Source organism: Felis catus, chromosome C1 (assembly GCF_018350175.1).
Source record: "Felis catus isolate Fca126 chromosome C1, F.catus_Fca126_mat1.0, whole genome shotgun sequence".
Lineage (NCBI taxonomy): Eukaryota > Metazoa > Chordata > Mammalia > Carnivora > Felidae > Felis > Felis catus.
Window position 1 is genome coordinate 178,086,603 of NC_058375.1, and position 20,679 is coordinate 178,107,281.

The 20,679-nt window shown below is 40.5% G+C and overlaps 1 protein-coding gene across 9 annotated transcripts in view; it reads left to right on the plus strand.

The window, feature by feature from the left end:
• The window catches only part of MYO1B (myosin IB), a 190,144-nt gene that overhangs the window by 113,697 nt on the left and 55,768 nt on the right, over positions 1-20,679 (plus strand). For all 9 annotated transcript variants that reach the window (XM_019838395.3, XM_019838392.3, XM_045034161.1 and 6 more), the window contains exons 7-11: positions 901-964; positions 12,561-12,659; positions 14,291-14,394; positions 16,399-16,546; positions 16,827-16,945. In XM_019838395.3, coding sequence (XP_019693954.1) covers positions 901-964; positions 12,561-12,659; positions 14,291-14,394; positions 16,399-16,546; positions 16,827-16,945 — 534 coding nt within the window. The remainder of the gene's footprint in view (positions 1-900; positions 965-12,560; positions 12,660-14,290; positions 14,395-16,398; positions 16,547-16,826; positions 16,946-20,679) is intronic.

Consider the following 20,679-nt stretch of genomic DNA (forward strand, 5'->3'; position numbering starts at 1 on the left):
CATTGTTGACTGAGTGCCATGTGATCATGTTTCTTCCCCCTTACTATGATTTTGAAAACAGAAGGAGTTAAAGTGGTAATTCTTTGGGAGAATTATTTACAAGCCATCTATGTGACTATTACTAAAGTAGAACATGAAACAAAAGGACCACTTATTAGATCAACAATCCCTTTTCCAAACAAAAAACAGCTGTCAGGGTTACTCTGTTATACTTGTTACTCTTTAACTAGATAGTTATAGACCAGTTCTTTAAAAATCATAGTATGAAACTCCATGTGTGTTTCTGTGTGTTTAAAATACCATCTATAAAATGTAATAGGAACCTGGGATATATATATATTGCTGTATAATCTGGATCAAAAACCAAAGAGAGTAATAATGATCAGTCTTTGATTCTGGATTGGCCACACCATATAATCATGCATTTCATTTGAGTAGATATAAAAACAGTATTTTATGTGTTCCATTTTACCCACTATCCAGTATGCTTGGCAGTTTCTTAGCCATGGCTTAAAACCATTTTGCTTATAAAAGTGAAATAATTTATATTCCCGACCAGTGCATATACAAGGAGTACTGCCTTTCCCCAGTTTTTAGTCTTGAATTGAATATACACGCACACTTCAGAGATTTGAAACACATATCTGAAATGGAAAAGTCACATGTTGCCTAAGAAGATCTATTCTTAAATTAGCAACATGATATGTTAGCTTTGAGCTAATGGGGTATTTAGTATGAATTATTTATGGAGGCATATTGTTAGCCTCATGGTTACATAAATTGTCTGTTAATTACATTTAAACAAATGTATAAAGGGCTTAGTATGCTATTTTCTGAGAAGATGTGCTGACTGAATAATTTTGAGGTCAACTTGAAACTCACAAAGTCTTTCTTTGGCAGGGCAAATATATGGACATTGAATTTGATTTTAAAGGCGATCCCCTGGGAGGAGTGATAAGTAACTGTGAGTATTTTACTTGAATCCTTTCAAAGAAGTTCAGAATAGCAAAACATATATTAGAATATTTTAGATACTTGAGTCTTTAAGAGATAGATATAAGAATACAATTTCTTTTTCTTAGACAATGTGTTTCAGACTATGTGTTATGTTAGACTGTGATTTCAGATTGTTTTAGCATGTCTAAATCTTTTTTAAAGATCACTTAAAGTCTTTGTCTTTGAAAATCTTTAAAAGTTTGCTAAAGAAATAAGAATTAGCCCAACCGTATTTTAGATTCTTTAGGTCTTTAAGTTAATTCATTAACAAAAAGGATCCTGCGATGGTTCATTTCTTTAACAAAATTATTTCATGATTAGAAATGGAATATAAATATGCAGCACCTGGGTGGCTCAGTCAGTTAAGCATCTGATTCTTGATTTCAGCTCAGGTCATGATCTCACAGTTAGTGAGTTCAAGCCCCTTGTCAGGCTCTGTGCTGTGTGCCTGGAGCCCGCTTGGGATTCTCTCCCCCACCCCCACCCCCCGCCCCTCTCCCACTAGCATTCTCTCTCTTTCTCTGCTCTCAAAATAAATAAATAAACAGTTAAAAAAAATAAAATAGAGTTTTCTTTAATAACTTTTTAGTAACTTTTGGGGTAACATTTATTCAATAAAATGAGTGGACCTGTACTTCAGATTTTATTGTGGGAAATTTTGTTTGTCTTGGTGTAATTAGATAATTAAAATGTGATAAACCTGGTGGGAAGAACTACAGATTTATTAGCCTCCCTTAGTCATGATTAGTGATTATGGAAGTGAAATGTCCTTGTCAAAGGTGAAAAAATGAACAGCCCCAGGTCCAGAGTTTTCTAAAGTGGGCGTGATTGTTGTAAATATGGCCCCTTCTCCAGTGACTTTGAACCTGCAGTATGTACAGCACTGCCCTCATATTTCTGCTCGTATTGATTTCGTAGCTGCTTCATTTGGAAAATAGGAAGTGACAACTTAGGGTTTGTGCACTTCCTCCCGGAACCACAGCCTGGTTATCCTCTTGAATCCTTCTATGTTTTTGAGGCCGCACCACCGAACCTCCCATCACCGCTGGCCTCCTCACCACCTATTGGGATTGAAAAAAATCTAAGTTTGCACTAGAAAAAAAGGTAATAAATTGACTCAGGTGTCCAAAACAATGCCCTTTAGATTTGTTATAGCAGTGGCATTCTTCCTTCAAATGAAATTGTATGCCGAACCCCAAATAGGAAATAGAGGAAACAAGATCTGATCTGGTAGAGAAGCTGAGTAACCAGAACCCCAGAACCCCTCTGGGGACCCCTGAGATCTTTGCTGGTGAACTCGAACCAGAGGAATGCCATTTGAAAATTAACATTTTAAGTGATTTGAGGAAAGTGTGTAGCTGATTTTTTGTTTTTAAGTTTTTAAGTCACATTTCAGAGAGAAACCTAGGGCTAGGGTTTCCTTATCTTTGTGTGTGTATGTGTGGTTTTTTTTTGTCTTTTGTTTTTTGTTTTTTTTTTTTTTTGTTTTTTTTTTTTTGAATGTGGCAGAGGGATATGTTTTTTAAATGTTTATTTTTGAGAGACAGAGCACAAGCTGTGAAGGGGCAGAGAGAGGGAGGAGACACAGAATCCGAAGCAGGCTCCAGGCTCTGAGCTGTCAGCACAGAGCCCGATGTGGGGCTCGAACTCACAAACCGTGAGATCATGACCTGAGCTGAAGTCGGACGCTTAACTGACTGAGCCACCCAGCCTCCTCTAGAGTTTCCTCTCTTTGAAACAGTGGGATTGAAGTGGAGGAATTCTATGGTTCTTCCCGTTCCCACTGTTCTGTAGTTTTTACATAGTTTGATTTTCTATTTTAGTTTCCACTTTGTGTGCCATACATTGGGATTAAGCCATATTTTTAAAAATATATACTTGTCAGAGAAACGTTTGAAGAGAATCTTTAATGTGAAATGAAACTGGCTGCTTAGGTTAAATGGCTTTATGTCAAATATGGAAACAAAAAGTATTCACGCAAACCATATATGATGTAACCAGAAGCACTGATGACCACCCTTGTAAGCTTTCCGCACGACGTCTGGTGGCTCATGATAGCTGTGAAGGAAAAAGGATTTGACCCGGTTTGAAGACCACCATTTCAAGGAATGCTTAATTTTTATTCTGAAAGATATTTATATATCTTTAGCACTTTTTACAAGACAGATGAACTCTAGTTATTAATTTAACAATACCCTATTTTTAAAATGAGGGTAATCATCTAAACATTGTGGAATGACTGAATCAAAATTGCTTTTGAGGACTCTAGGAAAATATTTAAGGATTATTTTATTGTAAGTATTAGAAAGTAACTTAGGTTTTACATTTTGAAGAGTATGTTCCAAACAGAAATGTCTTCCTGCCCCTGATTCTTGCAGTATCCATGGAGAATAAATATTAAACACTCATTTCGTTTCCAGTTAAGATTAATATATCCTCATGAATGGATTTTTTATGGTGTTCGTTACCATTTGTTCCCACAATGAAATTAGATGGAAATTTGTGGTAGTGGGAACACCCTGTATTTTAGAGTACCCTTTGCTACAGAAAGGAAAGGACTACATGCGTGTTAAGAGCAGGAAATTTCACCCTATGTACGTAGAGCACTGACTCATAGGTGGTCAGTGGGAGTTGCTGTCTCCGGGCTTCAGGGGTGTAAAGCAATGGGCAGACTCATTCTTGTTCTCTCTAAACTGCCAAAAGTTAGCTTCTTGTAGTCCAGAAAAGAGGAAAAGATTTGTCATTTTGTGGGAAGTCTATTTTGCCTCACCTTCCAGCGGCCGTGTAGTTAACGGTGTAGATCATCGTTGGTTGTACTTAATATGTGGAAGAAGACACGTGATCAGCCAAGTTAGTTGGGCTCCCTGCGAGTGGAAGAGAAAGCCCCATAACTTACTCTCTCTTTCTAGAAGAGGGATGCTTGAAAACGTAAGTCTTGAACTCGCCTGACAACTGTTATCTCTAAGGTTACTATTGTTAGTCAAGGGGCATTATGGAAATAGAAAATGGCACCCATGCTTCAGTAGGGAAGATAAAATGTGGATGCACAGTTAGCACATCTTATTTTATGAGGTAGTATTTCTGCTACTTTGTTAATGCTTGTAGGTGTCATACGATTTATACATTTGTGTTTGAGGATTTTGGACCTAGTGTTATGAACTAGAAACTTTTGGCAACCTGTTGCTTTAATTAATAGTCTAGGTACTTCCTTATAGCTGTGGCACTTGATGGCAGTTTTCACTGTGAAGAAAATGTGAGAAAAGTCTGGAGGGATTTTATCTCCTAAAAGAAGAATAGCACTGATAGATATGCTGTAAAAAAGCCTTATGTTTCAGGTGTGCATATATACTTGTCCTTATAGTTTAAGGACAGGAGGTATGGCTTTCCTGTTCACAAGAGTGTATGAAGAGCTCGTGTAATATCTGACACACAGCAGGTGCTCAGTAAATCCAGAACCGAAGATGGAATTGGTTAAATATAGGCAGGCCCTACCTTTCCCTGCTTCATTATTTGGGGCATATCTATGAGGCTACTTGAGCAACTCTTATCATGTGGTCTCATATCTAAACAACGAGACAGTAAGTTACTTATTTCTCTGTGTCTCCCAGTTTTTCATCTTTGAAATGAGGTAGTAAGAGTACCGATCTCATAGTGTTGTGAAAAGGTGTAAATTTTTTAACATCTGAACTCTTTTAACAATGCCTGGCACCTAGTAAACATTCAGTAAATGTTTACTTTTTCTCGTTATTACATACTTACTTTCTTGTTGTCTCTAGCCCCTAGCCAAATATATGTCCTATATGGACAGAGACTTAGTTTGTGTGGTTCATTGCTGAATGACACCAACCAAAATAGCGTCTGACACCTACCATATATTTCTTGAATTAATTAATAAACACAAGTACACAGGAAATAACAAGTAATATCGCTGTGACATAGACAGATTTATCAAGAAATAAAGCTCCTGCTTTATTGGGTAATTTTATCTGGAATATTTAAGACAATTTTATATTGAGATAGAATTGACGTACAGCATTATGTGAGTTTCAGTGTACAGCATAGTGATTTCAAATAAGTATTGCTAAATGATCACCACAATAAGTCTAGTTAGCATCTGGCCACCGTACATCGTTACAGATACTTTTCTTTCCTGGTGATGAGAACTCTTAAGGTCTGCTCTCCTAGCAACTTGCAAATATGCGGTACAGGATAATTAACTATAATTGATATGCTGTGCAGTACATCCCTATGGCTGACTTATTTTATATATCTGAATATTCTATGCTATTCATTTTTAAAGGCTTTTTCTAAATCCCAGAAAGGCAACAAAATTATTGGTATTCAAACTTCATCTGTCACTGCCTTCTCTTTTTGGCTTGAAAGAAATACTATCCTGTGAATTATGAAGGAAGGCAAATATTGAAATTAATTTGTTTCCCACTTATCAATCCACCCCAAACTTAGTAGGGTGTAAAACAATGGCCCTGTCATAGGCCATCGGACTCTGGGGATCGAGAATTCAGGTAGGGCACACTAGGGTTGGCCTGTCTCCCTGATATGTGGGACTTCAGCTGGGAAGACAACTGGTTGGGTGTGACTTGCATGAGTGGATGTTGGAGTCTTCTAGAAGCTTGATCGTATGTCACATGTCAGGCTCCTGGGCTAGGATGATTTAAAGCATGTGCTGAACTGGGACTGTTGACTGGAGCCACCTACATGTGGCCTTGTGTGGTGTGGGCTCTCACAGGTGGCTAGGTTCTGAGAGAGAGTGTCCCAAGAGGAAACATCCTGCAGTAGTCTGAGAGATCATACAGTGTTACTTCCACTGTACTTTATTAGGTCAAAGTAGGCACAAGCTTGCCCAGAGTCAGAGGTGAGGCACGTAGGTCCCACTTCTCAATTGGAAGAATGTCAAATAATTTGTCACCGTTTTGTTTTAATAAGCTCCAATCTGATAGATTTTTTTCAGGAATGGTTACAATAATGTCTCACCTTGTGTCTACACCCTTGAGCAGTCCCCTCTCTCGGTGACTCAGGGTTTGGCCATGAGTATTGTTTTGGTCAATGGAACAATAGTAGACGTGGCACAACCAGAGACTTGAAAGTTGGTTGTGTACTGGAGTGTGTCCTCCCATGCTCCTCTTGGGAACCCTCTCATTACCACCATGTGGGTGAACCTGGGCTACTTTGCCGGATGGTGAGAGACCACGTGGAATGTACCACCAGACATATGAGTGAGGGCACCTTAGATCAGCCAGCTGCCCGCAGACCACCAGCCTATGAACAAGCCCAGGAGGGATCAGGCAAGCTGGCTCAGACCAGAACTGCGAAGGTGATGCTCAGACTCATGAACTGATAAATGGTATTATTACTTCAAGCTGCTAAGTTTGGGGAAAATTTGTTATGTAGCAAAAACTAACTGATGTAGTGGTCTAATAGACAATCTGCTTTCCCCCACCCAGTTTGGAATCCTGAGAAATAGGCACAGGACTCACTTTGGAGAGGATGCAGCTTTCTTACTGTTAGAGGCAAGGTTGAAGAAAGTGGCTTTTGGTTTCTCACCCAAGCAGGTGTGCTAGTAGTCCTCTGGCAGCCTGGTAAGACTTAGGCATCACAGCGTTAAGCAACCCCTGGCCTCTCCTTGTGCGCATTGCCCCATTTATCTTTGAGCGCTGGTAAGTAGAGCTTACTTACTTACCAGAGTAGGCTGAATGGGAACACAGTGTGGGGGACCAGAAGGCTGAAGTGTGTGTGCATGCTCGCATCCCTCTCCACACCTCACTGCTCAGAGAAGTCCCTCCTCCTGCCTGGGTGAAGAGTGAGGAAGAGGCTGAGAGAGGCTAGGGAGTTAGTCTAAGGAGATCCTTCCACAAGGCATCCTTAGAGCAGGAAGGAACAAGGACCCCACTCACAGGGGAGGGAGAGGGGGGACGGAGCCAGTCTCTGAACTCCTGTTCTTTATATTTTTTTGAATTTATGATACAGTTGGCTTACACTTTTATGTGCTGTCTACCTCATGACGTGTTTATATATGTCCAGATCCATGCCATTTGTAGGAAATGGAATATAGTTTTACTCTTTTGGATGGTTTGGGATTTATAACTTTCTTTTTCCTTTTAGATCATACCTTTGCTATTATTGATGACAAGGTGCTGACTAGGAGCAAAGCTGCCTGTTGGAATACTTCCTAAAGGAAACTCTGCTCTGCTTTGTTTTCTGAGAATATGTAAATTTTGAGGCGGAGGTGGAGATTACCTGTACATGAGTCTGTTCTCAACAGCGAGTGAATATTCATCAATAAACAGTGTCTTTTTAACCTGTCTTCTTTAGGATCGAAATTCGCCAGAAACTAAGACACACATTGTCTGGTTTATAATACAAGGCTGGGCATTTTTTAGTGCTTCAATATTCAGGGCTTCCAAAGAAGACAGAAATAATCAATCATTGGTTGTGAAGTATCCGTAGCAATAAGACAAATTTCCAAGAGCAATTCTTTTACCCTGTAATGGATGGCTTTGTATGAAAATCCATGCTTTTCTTTTTCTCGGTTTTACTGTGGCGGTTTTTCTTTTACAAAAATATTTTTACCGGAGCATTTCGGTGGCTCAGTCGGTTGAGCGCCCGACTCTTGATTTCAGCTCAGGTCATTCTCTCACGGTTCATGAGATTGAGGCCTGCGTTGGGCTCTGTGCTGACAGTGTAGAGCCTACCTGGGATTCTCTCTCTTTCTCTCTTTCTCTGCCCCTCCCCTATTCTCTCTCAAAATAAATAAATGAAACCTTAAAAAATTTTAAAAAAATATGTTTACTCTGAAGAAAGACTGTATATTTACCATGAAACAAGATTATATACAAATATAGAAGAAGCCAGGTGTTTGTTCAAATATATCTAAATTAATTAGGATAGTATAATAAGATATCATGGGTGTATCTCATTAATTTTATTTCAGAGTTGGGTATGGAGTTTTAGATTCAGGTATATACCTATGCGAGTAAATTTTTAATCAATAACCATTAAACTTATATTAGAAAAAATCAGTTGTGAAAATACACATGTGCTGTATGTATGTAAACAGATGCTATAATAAAAAACAGTAGTTGATTAGATAGATAATAAGCCAAGTTTGCCTGGTGTTTTAAAGCCCAGTTTGCACATGCAGACACAGAAACCCTTTCATAGCTTCTCATACACTGGGTCCAGCTACCTATAGTGTTGACTTAATAATTCCAGGACACTGATTTTTGAGAAAACTTTAAGCTGATTTCGTAAAAATTACAATGCCGCAGTGGAGGTGGGGGTCAGGGTAAAATTGTAATGTTGTGGCGTGCCACGTGGTTCACGTGTGTCAAGACCTGTGGCCTGCGGGTGGATGGAGATTCCTGTGATCCCCAGGCTGAGAGAGAGCCCCATGGCGAGCGTTCTCATTTGCTCTCCCTGCAACACGCATGCACGGTGCAATTTGTGAGAAGACCTTTGTCCCACCTTTTTGACTTTAAAATTTGTTACTAGTGAAACTTCCTGATTGTCATCCTTGAAGGCTTTGTTGTCTATTTCCAGGAAAAGTACAAGGTTGACTTTAGAATGTATACTCTAATCCATGAGCACACTTAAGCTCATAGAGTTTTCCGCTGAAACTACCATCAGTCATGCTCCGTAACTCACTGGTTACTTAGAGCACATGCCCATCGGTATTGCTAAATGCATCAGTGAAGGGGCATAAATGGATTCGAAAAACCTGAATGCCACTCAGACACTAGATCCATAATATTTATCTCTGAGCAATTGGAGAGGAGCACAGGATCTCGGGGTGGGTCGGTGTTGTGCATCATGGGCTTTCATTGTCATTCTAGCCTTCCTAGCAAAAAAGCTGATGATTCCTTAAGCCTTGGACTTGGACCATTTCTTTTTTTTCAGGAAGGTAGACTATACATAAAATACATTTAATCTTGCCATCTCATCCTTCATCTGTTATGTTCTAAAGTAATGTGATGTTCTTTTTTCTTCCAAACCACTACTTATCCTGCTATTCCTTTGCCAATTAAAAGACTTCCTTCTCCAGCAGGTGCAAAAAACACGGACATTTTGCTTCTTTCATGTCTTATACTGAGGGGAGGCTGGCCTGTGCTGTGCACAGGCACATGTCCCTGCCGTAGACTAGCTGGTAATTAGTCAGGACTTGGAAAGCCCCTGAATGACAGGCTCATTCTGGTAATAGTCAGGTGGCAATACCATGCTGGGGTAGGTGGGGAAGTTCTGCTTCCAGAGCCTGTGTCCCTGTCTGTTGGTTTTCTCCTTTAGAATGGCTTGATAGATTTATTTCTTCCCTTAAAGTGTAAGTTTGTATCAGATTTAATGGGAACTTAAGTTTGTATTTGGAGAAAGAAATGCATCTGCATTGGAATACATGGAGACTCCTACTGTCTTCTCCACTAGGTATCTCCACTAGATATTGGCATATCCTGTACTGTTCTTTACTAAATCTTCTGAGCAGAGGCTCAATCAGTGGTGGCAGGAGCATGCGAGGCCAAAAGGAAGGCTGAGCCGGTGTTTGCTTTGACTTAATTCAGGGGAACATTCAGTAAATTAATTTGGTCGGGTAGCAAGTCTTTATAGTAAATTTAATTTATGTTCTGTGCTTTGAGTAATTATTTGATATGGCTTCATACTCTTAGATTATGTTGGTGCATGCGCCTTTAAAAAGGTAGAATGGGGGGCGCCTGGGTGGCCCAGTCGGTTAAGCGTCCGACTTCGGCTCAGGTCATGATCTCACTGTCCTTGAGTTCGAGCCCCGCATCGGCTCTGTGCTGACAGCTCAGAGCCTGGAGCCTGTTTCGGATTCTGTGTCTCCCTCTCTCTCTGACCCTCCCCCATTCATGCTCTGTCTCTCTCTGTCTCAAAAATAAATAAACATTAAAAAAAATTTTTTTTTAAAAACTAGAATAGGGAATGGTTTTAGCATCAGCAAATTATTTGGGGCAAACCTTTTCCCTGATTACTTTTCTGCCGAGAAGCTTGTAACTTAGGAGAAAAGTCATAAAGAAATAGGAAGCTCTGGAGTAATAGACTAAGCATTTTCGGTGATAAAATCTTCAACTGCTTTGTAATAAAAGGTTTTTTATTTTGTGACTGAGTTGCTTAGGTGAAGTCATGTATTTTATGTAAAGTATGGCCTTTCCTAGTGTTTATGGATTTTGCATTCTTTTTTCTGGAAAATTACAAACAGCAGAAATGTGATATCTTAGTCACCTGAAGCTTTCAATTCTGGCTGTGTCACTTAGTAACAGTGTGCTGTGAGCCTCATTTTCTTCTATATAAAATAAGGATTATAAAGCCAACTCAGGGGAGGTGTTTGGGGTTGAATAGGATTATGAATGAGAAGCACGAATGCAGAGCAGGTCAGTGAGAGTTCCCTTCCTATTCCCCTTTGTACCTTTCCTTTTAAACACACATTGTAGTATGTTTTGTATTTGAAAATGATAGTAATCACTGATCGTATCAGCACATGTGGTTCAAGAAGTACATCGACCAACATTCCTTTCCACGCTGTGCACATTGCTCTTGAACTTGGTGGCTGTTCTCTGCTAAATCTTCTAGCCGTCACTGTTTTATACTCTTCATTTCCTGTCTGCATTTGTGCAAAGAGCGCCAAGCATTAGGCTGGCAATGCATTGCTGTTGTACAGTGTGGCCCTGTCTTGCTTTGAGGGTATTATTTCATGTCTTGAAGTACCACAATTTGCTTGTTAGAATGTGACCAGATAAGTGACATCAAACAGCTGTCATCCTTAGTAAGGTGCGCCTATGAAATGAGAGGGAAGCAGGCTGCCAGTACTCTCAAGGTATATGGCAGTATTCTTAACGCTATGGGAAGAGCCTGGGGGTTGTGGGCTTTGACCCACATGGTCATTCTGCCTTCCCCACCCCCACCTCCTGCTCTGTCTTAAGGGCCTCGCCATCCCACCTTGGAAAGAGTTGCTGCTGTTGGCTTGGGTGCTGGGAGAAATCGGGAGCAGGTGTGGCTCTCGAACGTCTTCATATTTGCAGTCGGTGCTGGGTGCATTCCCAGTCCTGGCGCGTAGTGGGTGAGCAGTAAGTGAGCTGATTTGAAGGAAATGTGTGTGAACAGATGAAGTGAACCATAGCATTTGTTTATATTTTTCACGCAGTTGAGTTACTTTCTTCGAGGCTCGAGGAGTTTCCTATGAAGATTAGCTTCTCCATGAAGAATCTGCTCATGCTCTGTAGATTCTTTGGTTTCTTCTGAAACTGTGCCTGTATTCTTAGAACCCCACAGGAGCTTGGTCACATGATCCGTACAAGCAAACTGCATTTTTATCTTATCTGCTTGTTCTGTCTTCTGCTTTGTGCGGCAGTATTTACTTCTTAACTGAAACAGTCAGTCCTTAGAGATGATGAGTAGTACACAACCCCTTCTTTTCTAAATTTTGTCTCACTGGTGCTTTTCAATTTTCAATTTTCTTTCGTTTTGCTTAATATAAAGTCTTCATTATCCTCCATGTATGATTTGAGGGAGGGTGTTGGCAGTCATCCAAGTCAGATGGGCGCTGGAGATGAAAAGGAAAACTCAGGAACATCCCGTTACTATAATTTTTGAATTTACATATTTTTGTTCTTGTTTTGGTCAATTTAATTTTATGTGTCCTTGTAACCCATCTCTTCATTCTTATAAATGACCTTGTGTCTGGGGAACACCCTGGGACTTCTCATTTACCAGATCCGCACTCTTTCCTTCTACCTAGGCGCCTCTTTCCATGCTCATATGCATTCCAGAAATACAAATTGAGAAGTTCAGTGACCATGCCCAGAGAACTTGCGCGTCTTTTCTCTCTCACTCGTTTGTTGATAATGTTTAGATTTCAGCCTGACTGGAAATCAAATGTGTGTGTTCTCTAAATTAATAATGGGATCACTGATTCAGAATTTTGTAACTCAATTTGGCTTTTGCCTACAGAATCCAGAGCCCCTGTTATATCACTGGTCGGTGGTAAGCAAGACTTCAGACAGGAATCCCCTCTGCCATCTGCCATTGTACTTCCTTTGCCACCTCTTGTGTACTGCCACAATGTCTCTTTTTTGTGGTTGGTTGGCTTTTTTTCCGTCTCTCCCTCCTTCCTTCCTCCTTCCTTCCTTCCTTCCTTCCTTCCTTCCTTCCTTCCTTCCTTCCTTCCTTCATTTTTGCATGAAAGTTTGAAAACTTGATAAGATATCTCATCACTGGATAAAAGTATCTGGAATCAAAGAAGTATCACATATAACACCAAAAGAATATTAATATGGAAAATGTTTTGTCTTTAATCAGCTTGTTGAATGTATTGTTGAACTTATTTTGCATATTTACTATTGTTTGAAAAGAACCTGGTTTGTTTAATTTGGTAATTTTAGTTATAGTGAGGCTTCTTCCTGAAAGAACTGAAAATGTAGTTTCTGTTATTATTTCATTAAACACAGAAAATGAAAAAGAAAGTGGGGGGGGGGGGAAGAAGAACCATGGTAGATTTGAAAGCAAATTAATAATATACTATGATTTGACTCTTTTCTCTTTAGATCTTTTAGAGAAGTCTCGAGTTGTTAAGCAACCGAGAGGTGAAAGAAACTTCCATGTGTTCTATCAGCTGCTCTCTGGTGCCTCTGAAGAGCTCCTCAGTAAGTCCCTTTTTCTGTGTTTTAATTTAATTGTTAGTGTCAAAGCATTTTCCAAAGCATTCTTCTTAATTTTCTTCAAAATTTTCTATGACTGTGGTTGAAGTGAAGAACATGGTATGTTTGCTTCTGTCATCCTACCCCAGAATTTGCTTGCTGTATGTCCCTGTGTCTCACCAGATGCTGTGCATAGGTCTCAGATGGTTTACTCAAAGAGCTAACTGAATATTGGAGGAGGTGGATCATAATTTTGTTTTGATTTTTGTTTTGTTTTTTTTTTATTTTTTTTATTTAAAAAAATTTTTTTTTTAACCTTTATTTATTTTTGAGACAGAGAGAGACAGAGCATGAATGGGGGAGGGGCAGATAGAGAGGGAGACACAGAATCAGAAGCAGGCTCCAGGCTCCGAGCCATCAGCCCAGAGCCCGACACGGGGCTCGAACCCACGGACTGCGAGATCGTGACCTGAGCTGAAGTCGGATGCTTAACCGACTGAGCCACCCAGGCGCCCCGTGATGTTTTATTTATTTTGGAGAGAGAGAGAGAGAGACAGCACAAACAGGAGAGGGGCAGAGAGAGGGTGAGACACAGAATCCGAAGCAGGCTCCAGGCTCCGAGCTGTCAGCGCAGAGCCTGATGCCAGGCTCGAACGCCTAAATCACAAGATCATGACCTGAGCAGAAGTTGGACAGTTCACTGACTGAGCCACACAGGAACCCCAATCATAAATTTAAACAATAAAATGGAAGAATATAATTGTTTCACTGAGGAAGAAGAAATTAGCAGGAGCTAGGAGATGAGAACAGTTATTTAAAAAAAAAAAATTGCTCAGTGAAAACTTAAAAATAGTGGGAAAACATTTGTAATTGATAAAAGAGTTAAAAATCTGACCTCTGGCTATTTTAGAGAACTAATATAAGTCCATCAGAATAGTATCCAATAATTAATAGCTAAGTGATAAAAGTTTTGAGCAAATAGTTCAAATTGTAAGTATGGAAAGTAAATGACATTTGGGGAAGAATCATTCTCACTAATAATCAACAAGTGTAAGCTAAAACAGCACTGAAGTGTTCACTATTTACATGTGTTAGCAAAAGTGGTTAAAAAGGACAAAGCTGGCAGAATTGTCAGGCCCTGGTCGGCTTAGAGCTTGTGGATGTCACTTCAAAGTGAGGACTTCTTCCTGGGGACTAATTAGCAATCCAAAATAAGTCGTAAAATGATCAGAGCCAGGCGCACCATTTTTTAGAATATATCCCAATGAGTAATTCAAAAGAATCCAAAGAACATTTTACATGAAGACCTTTATCGCTGCCCTAATGTTCAATGGCACGGGAATCACTAGGCAGACATCATGTTACAATGAAATAGTATATTGAAGATGTTTTGTATTATAAAAATACAGAAGGGGGCTCACTACAAATAAATGTAAAAAAGTAGTTTGAAATATGTACAACAGTGGCAAAGGTAGATTTTAGAAAAATGCTGTTGGTATTTGGGTATCAATTTTTGTTCTGTTGATTCAGTATCTAATATATGAAAGTCACTTTCATCTGGAGGTTTTAAGGAATGAGATATTAAAGACGGTTAGACTTACTGAGTAACTTACCAACACGTATGTGTGATTCAATAGATAAGCTTACACTCGAGCGAGATTTCAGCAGATATAACTACCTGAGTTTGGACTCTGCCAAAGTTAATGGAGTGGATGATGCAGCAAATTTCAGAACTGTTAGGGTAAGTAAGATACAGTCCTTTCATTACTGTTTAACGAGGTGCTGCCTTCACCTTATTCTGTGACTGAACATAATCAAGGTAAGCAGCATTCCTTTTCTTTTTTCTTTTTCTTTTTTTTTTTTTTTTAACATTTATTTATTTCTGAGAGACAGAGAGAGACGGAGTATGAGCAGGGGAGGGGCAGAGAGAGAGGGAGACACAGAATTCGAAGCAGGCTGCAGGCTCCGAGCTGTCAGCACAGAGACCGACGTGAGGCTCAAACTCACAAACCATGAGATCATGACCTGAGCCAAAGTCGGAAGCTTAACCTACTGAGCCACCCAGGCGCCCTCCTTTCATTACTCTTTAAAATGGGTGACACTCTTTTGCTCATTTGGAACTGGTAACAATTCTGAGTTTTCTTAAAACCATAACTCATGCCCCCTAAGGTTTTAGAATTATACAATTTATTGTATTCTTACTAAAATCCTACAATATTGTAAAGGCCCATGCTTTACTGGAGCATGTGATTTTGCTATTTATCAACAGGAGCTTTCTCGTTATATTATCCTAACTCTTTTAATGCCATCTTTAAATTCCGAATATTTTTGTAGCCATAGCTTAGTAGTTCATTTCCAACTGTAAGAACTGTCCCAGGAAAGCATTAAATCAATACTGTTTTTGAGAGAAAACTTCCAAAAATCACATGTAAGCCAGAATGAGTAGCATTTCACGTTCATTAGAAAATAAATTATTTTATTTTTATTTTTTTAACGTTTATTCATCTATTTTGAGAGAGAGTGTGAGTGGGGGAGGGGCAGAGAGAGAGGGTGAGAGAATGCCATGGAACCCAGCGTGGGGCTCGATCCCACGAACCCTGCGCTCATGACTTGAGCTAAAATCAAGAGTCGGATGCTCAACCAAATGAGCCACCCAGGCGCTCCTGAACATAAATTGTTTTAAACAATATCCTATCTGCTATGTTTATGTGCGCTTCAAAAATTACTCCTTTATGACATGATATGGTAACTGTACTTTACTTTAGCTGTGGTGGTAGGGAGGCAGGAAGTAGGTCAGATTAGCAGAAATAAGACTGGCATCAGTTGATCTTCAAGGCTGAGTGAAAATAACCTGGCGTTCTTTTCCTGCTCTCTCTACTGTTGTGTATGTTTGAAATTTTCCATGACAAAAAAATTATATTACTCCCATTGCTAGGCTAGGTAGTCTCATCACAAACAAACAAACAAACAAACAAACAAATAAAACAAAACAAAAAAGCTGTTGGCATTTATTCTCAAAAAGAGTATTTCCCTGAGTATGTCATTTGTTAAAAACTCTGTAAGCATCCTCATACAGCAAGCCTCTCGCTTCCTGGACATGAATTAAGAGTTGAGTTCAAGTCCAGTTCTATAACTGCCTTGCCTGGCAAATCATTGGCACTTAATAAAAGCTTATGACTGAAGGAATGTTCCCTGTTACCTGTAATGACTTGGGTCGGGCACTTCACCTTTGCAGACCAGTTTTTCTCGTAAAATAAACGAGGAGGTTTTTATATAGGAGTCATAAAAGCTTTTTGTTCGGTTTTATTTCTAGCAGCAGAACCCGGTGTAAAAAAATAACACGTACTCACACGCATACCCGCACTGTGCACACGTGCACACAGACACACACAGACACACACATACACACCGAGCTGCTGCGGATGAAGCGGGGGGTTGGAACCCAAGGCTTGGCGCTTAGCCTCCTCTTCTTCCAAATTCCTCTTTGCTCCCCTCCACCTCTTTGCCCCAGCATGCAGAGTGCCCCAGGGACCCTTGAATCACAGCTTGAAACCATTAAACAAGCTACAGCCCCAACTGGTGCTGTCAGGTCTGTTCTTAGGTTTCCTCTTGGAGGGCTTATTCTGGGGCGCTTTGTCTTTTTTGTTGTTGTGTGTTTAGAAACAAATCTGTTGCATGATTCATTAAAAAAATAATATAAAGAGTGACAGAAAGAAAACAGCTGCTTTTCTCCCCCCACTCCCAGAATGCCATGCAGATTGTGGGTTTTATGGATCACGAAGCTGAGTCTGTCCTGGAGGTGGTGGCAGCCGTGTTGAAACTGGGGAACATCGAGTTCAAGCCCGAATCTCGAGTGAACGGTTTAGATGAAAGCAAAATCAAAGATAAAAATGGTAAGTCAGCGGAGAGTCAACCTTATATAGCAAACTTGCTTTTGAGCATCTGCCCACTTCTTAATCTAGAAAGAAAACTTCTGTTCACTGGAAAACTTCACTGGAAAATGCTTTCCAGAGAAACTGAACAGAAGCATAATTCGAGCTGAGTTTTAAGTCTTCTGAGTTCTACATTTTATACTATTTGATTTGAATGTGCTTTAGGACGAACATCCTAAGCCTTGACAAGGATTTTTAGCAGCACATGTGTAGTCACTTTTTGTGTCCGTCCCCCCAACAGAGTTAAAAGAAATTTGTGAGTTGACCGGCATTGATCAATCGGTTCTAGAACGAGCTTTCAGTTTCCGAACGGTTGAGGCCAAGCAGGAGAAGGTTTCAACTACACTGAACGTGGCTCAGGTGGGTGAAACATCGTGGCCAGAAAGTGAGTTTTTAAAAAGTCTGTGATATTTTTACATAAGTGGATGCAAAAATTTCATTTTGCAGGTTGTTATCTTAACTGTCCATACTGTATTGCAGACATCATTCTAAGCACTGGGAGCACAGCAGTAAACTAAACAGATAAGGATCCCTGCCCTCGCAGAGGTTAAAATTTTGGTAGGAGGAGTGGCCATAGCCAGTAGGCCTCGTAAATAAATGAATTTATACGGCAAGCTAGCAGCAGACAAGGAGAAAAACGAGAACAGAGTAAGGGAGACCCACTGTGCTGGGGCAGGGAAGTTGCGTCTGAGTGAGCTGGGAAATGATACCGCTGGCATGATCTGCCTTGTATTTCAAAGGGTCATTCTGGCTGCAATGTGGAGAGCAGAGTGCAGCGGGAGAATGGGTAAAAGCAAGGTGTCTTAGTTGGGCTACTATAACAGAATATCATAGTCTAGGTGGCTTAAACAAACAAAAAGAACCATTTATTCCTCAAAGTTCTGGAGGCTGGGAGTCTGAGATCAGGGGACCAGCATGGTTGCATTCTTGGTGAGGGCCATCCCACCTTTAAATACCATCACCCTGGGGAGTAGGGCCTCAACTTATGGATTTGGGGCTGGGAGATGATACAGACGTTCCGTTCATGGCACCAGGAAGCTGCAAGGAGTTGTGTGCTAACCTAGAATTGATGGTGTTTGAACCAGGTGGTAGCAGTAGAGTGAGAAGCGGTTACACCTGGGTACATTTTGATGCTGTTGGCTTAAGATGTGGCATGACAGAAAGAGAAGAGTCAAGGATGGCTCCCAACATGTTTCACTCAAGCAACTGGAAAAGTAGGATTGCCATTCACTAATTTGGAGAACACAGTGGGAGAAGCCGGTTTGGAGAGGCCAGATTGGCTTTCCTGCCTTCCTTTTCGTATACCGTCCATCTGAAGACAATGAAATCTTTCTAAGACTCAAGTCTGATTTGCTTACTTCTTCTGTCCTTTGGTTCAAGTTCGGTGGATGGATGAATGGATGGATGCACGTGTGGATGTTACACCAAGGGAGCTTCTGAAGCCCCTTTCAATGTAAAGCCTTTGTTCTACAGCTTAGACATTTTCCCACCCATCTGTGCTGATCTGCACTGGAATTCAATGACTGATTCGGCACTTTTGGCGCAGAGGCCTACTTTATTCTCACCCTATAGTCCAACTGTATTCTCCTCCTCTTTGTAAGTGGCCTTAAGCATCTGTAAGACAGTAGGTGGATTTAGTTTTTCTCTTTGCCTCTCTGAACTGGTCTTTGCTACTAACCCAAGGATGCCTATGTGTCTGCAGCTTTCAGTGTTGATTTCTTATTTCAGGTGAGGTGCTTTGACTATGAAAAACACTATAACTTCAGTTATATGTAAATTTGATTTGTAACAATCCTCTTCTGGTTAGAACTGTTGTGTATCCTTCTTCCTAAATTACTGCTTCTGCTGTCATGTCTGTCCAGGTCAGTCTCACTCATGCAAAGTCAGATGGTGAGTCACTGACTTAATCAAGAACAATTCATTGAGAGCCTGCTCAGCACAGGCCCCCATGTAGACCATTAGCAGGGACATAAGGGATGAAGGAAGACGCCATGGAGAAGATGGTTTCTGAGCCAGACTTGAAGGATTTAGATGAATAAAGAATGGGCAGTAGGAGGTTTCAAAAAGCAAACTGTGAGAAAAGCCAAGTTTGGAGTCCACGTCAGGGGGAGGGGTGGTCTAGCTTGGCCGTAGCTTTAGACACGCGAAGGGGATTCAGAGCAACGTGGCTGGAAAGGTTCAGTGTGGAGGTGGTTCTCAAACTTTAAAACTTGAGTGTACCTCAGTGCCACCTGAAGGGTTTGTCCAACACGGTTTGCAGGCTGTGCCCCTAGGCTGCTGTATTCAGTAGGCCTGAGGTAGGACTGAAGAATTTGCATGTCTGACAAGTTCAGTGCTGCTGCTGCCGGTGGTCCAGGGACCACATTTTGAGAACCACTGTACTAAGGTCACACTGAGTTTAGACGTTTTCAATAGGCAGAGTGGGGATCGTTAAGTACAAAGTATTGCAATGAGAAAATGCCTCCTGTTTAAGAAGGTCCTTTAAGAATATCCACATGTATGTGGGTATATATGGAATATATATGTGGGTAAATGCTGGTCCGTTTTTACTGTGTGTTTTACTCTCGCTTTTTAATCATCCTCTCCGGAAACCGGGCCCAGGTGCGTCTTACTTTATAAGCTTGAGTCACCTTACATCACTGGGTTAAACTTTTCCACATTGTTTTAACCTTTAGCATGAAAGAATTTGGCTTGAGGTCCTCGATTTTTCAGTTCCTTATTCAAGTTTTTTTTTTTTTTTTTTAATGTAGGGTTTAGGTTTCTACCAGTCTTACTGCCTAAAAGGTTTTGATTCCAGCAAGAACTAATTTGTTTTATTAATGTTTCCTCATAGCTTCAGTTCTTGGACCCCATCATCATCCGTATTGCCCCATTCCTCATTTTGCCCAAGGCATTTAGATCTTTCCTCAGATACAGTGACTCATGGTGAAATGATAGGAACTCAAGACAGAGTTGTAGTTCAGTTTTTGCCACATCCTCTCTCCTTGGCTTCCAAGCCCTCAGTAATCTGACCCTGCACCTTTTCTTTATCTCAGTTTATTCCCTGCTACTTCTATAAATGCCATGCTTATTTTTACCCGGTGCCTTCGCTCTTCCTTATCCCTTCCCCACATGGCGTGGCTAATTCTTCCTGCCTGTCTGAATGGTCCATCTAATTACCCCTCATCCAGGAAGATCACATAGTCCCCCTCTTCTCCCTTCTGGGAATTCCTTTTTCCCCTGCTGTTGGACACTCGTTCTCTGATTGTTTCACTCATGGATTTGGTCTCCACCACTCCACTGTAAGCTGCTACAGGGTAGCCCCCCCATGGCCAGGCATCTCTTGTGTTTCCACCTGGGCCACACCTAATACCAGTCATCGCTGAAGCACATTTCACTTGGGATTTTTTCAGTGCGCTTCATGCCGCTGTAGAAGTGCAGTCTCTTCATGTTGTGCTTAGAATCTGAGATGGTGAATCCATGCTCTCAGTGTCTTCCTTGATTTCTGTGCACCTTGTTAGTGATCCTTAAATGAGAATAAACATTCCTTCCCGTACTGTGGAGGATGTTATTATGGAGATTCGGTGGCATGAATCAGACTCTAGAAATCAGGGCTGGCAGATTGGCAGCCCCTGGTACCACATATAGCTCAATAGGCATATTTTATTTGATGAAAGGGTAGTTTTGTTGTCTTGGTGTTCTGTTTTGTTTTGTGTGCTTGCTTTTTAAATTTTGAATTTGCGTGCCTTTAATGTGGAATGCGTCTACAGATCATACTATTTCCCATTCATTTCTGTCATGTAGTCCCTGGAAACATTTGAGTTTGAGACTTCTGGAATAAGTATTTGTTTGAAAGAAATAAAGAAGATGAACATGGGCTGTGAATACATTTTAAAAAATATAAAGGAGTTTGCCAGAATGAGTTGTCATTATTAGTTCGGTTGCATATTGAAATGGTGGTTTGTTGAAATCAGCACATAGCTAAAAAAAACTGGATGCCATTATGGTGACATTCTGTTTATAAATAGGTAATGTTTTGAGGTTATGTGGTGTTTTGAGATAACTGGAATTTGCGAGAAGAAAGGGGAAAGGATTAAGAAAGAATTCTATAGGCT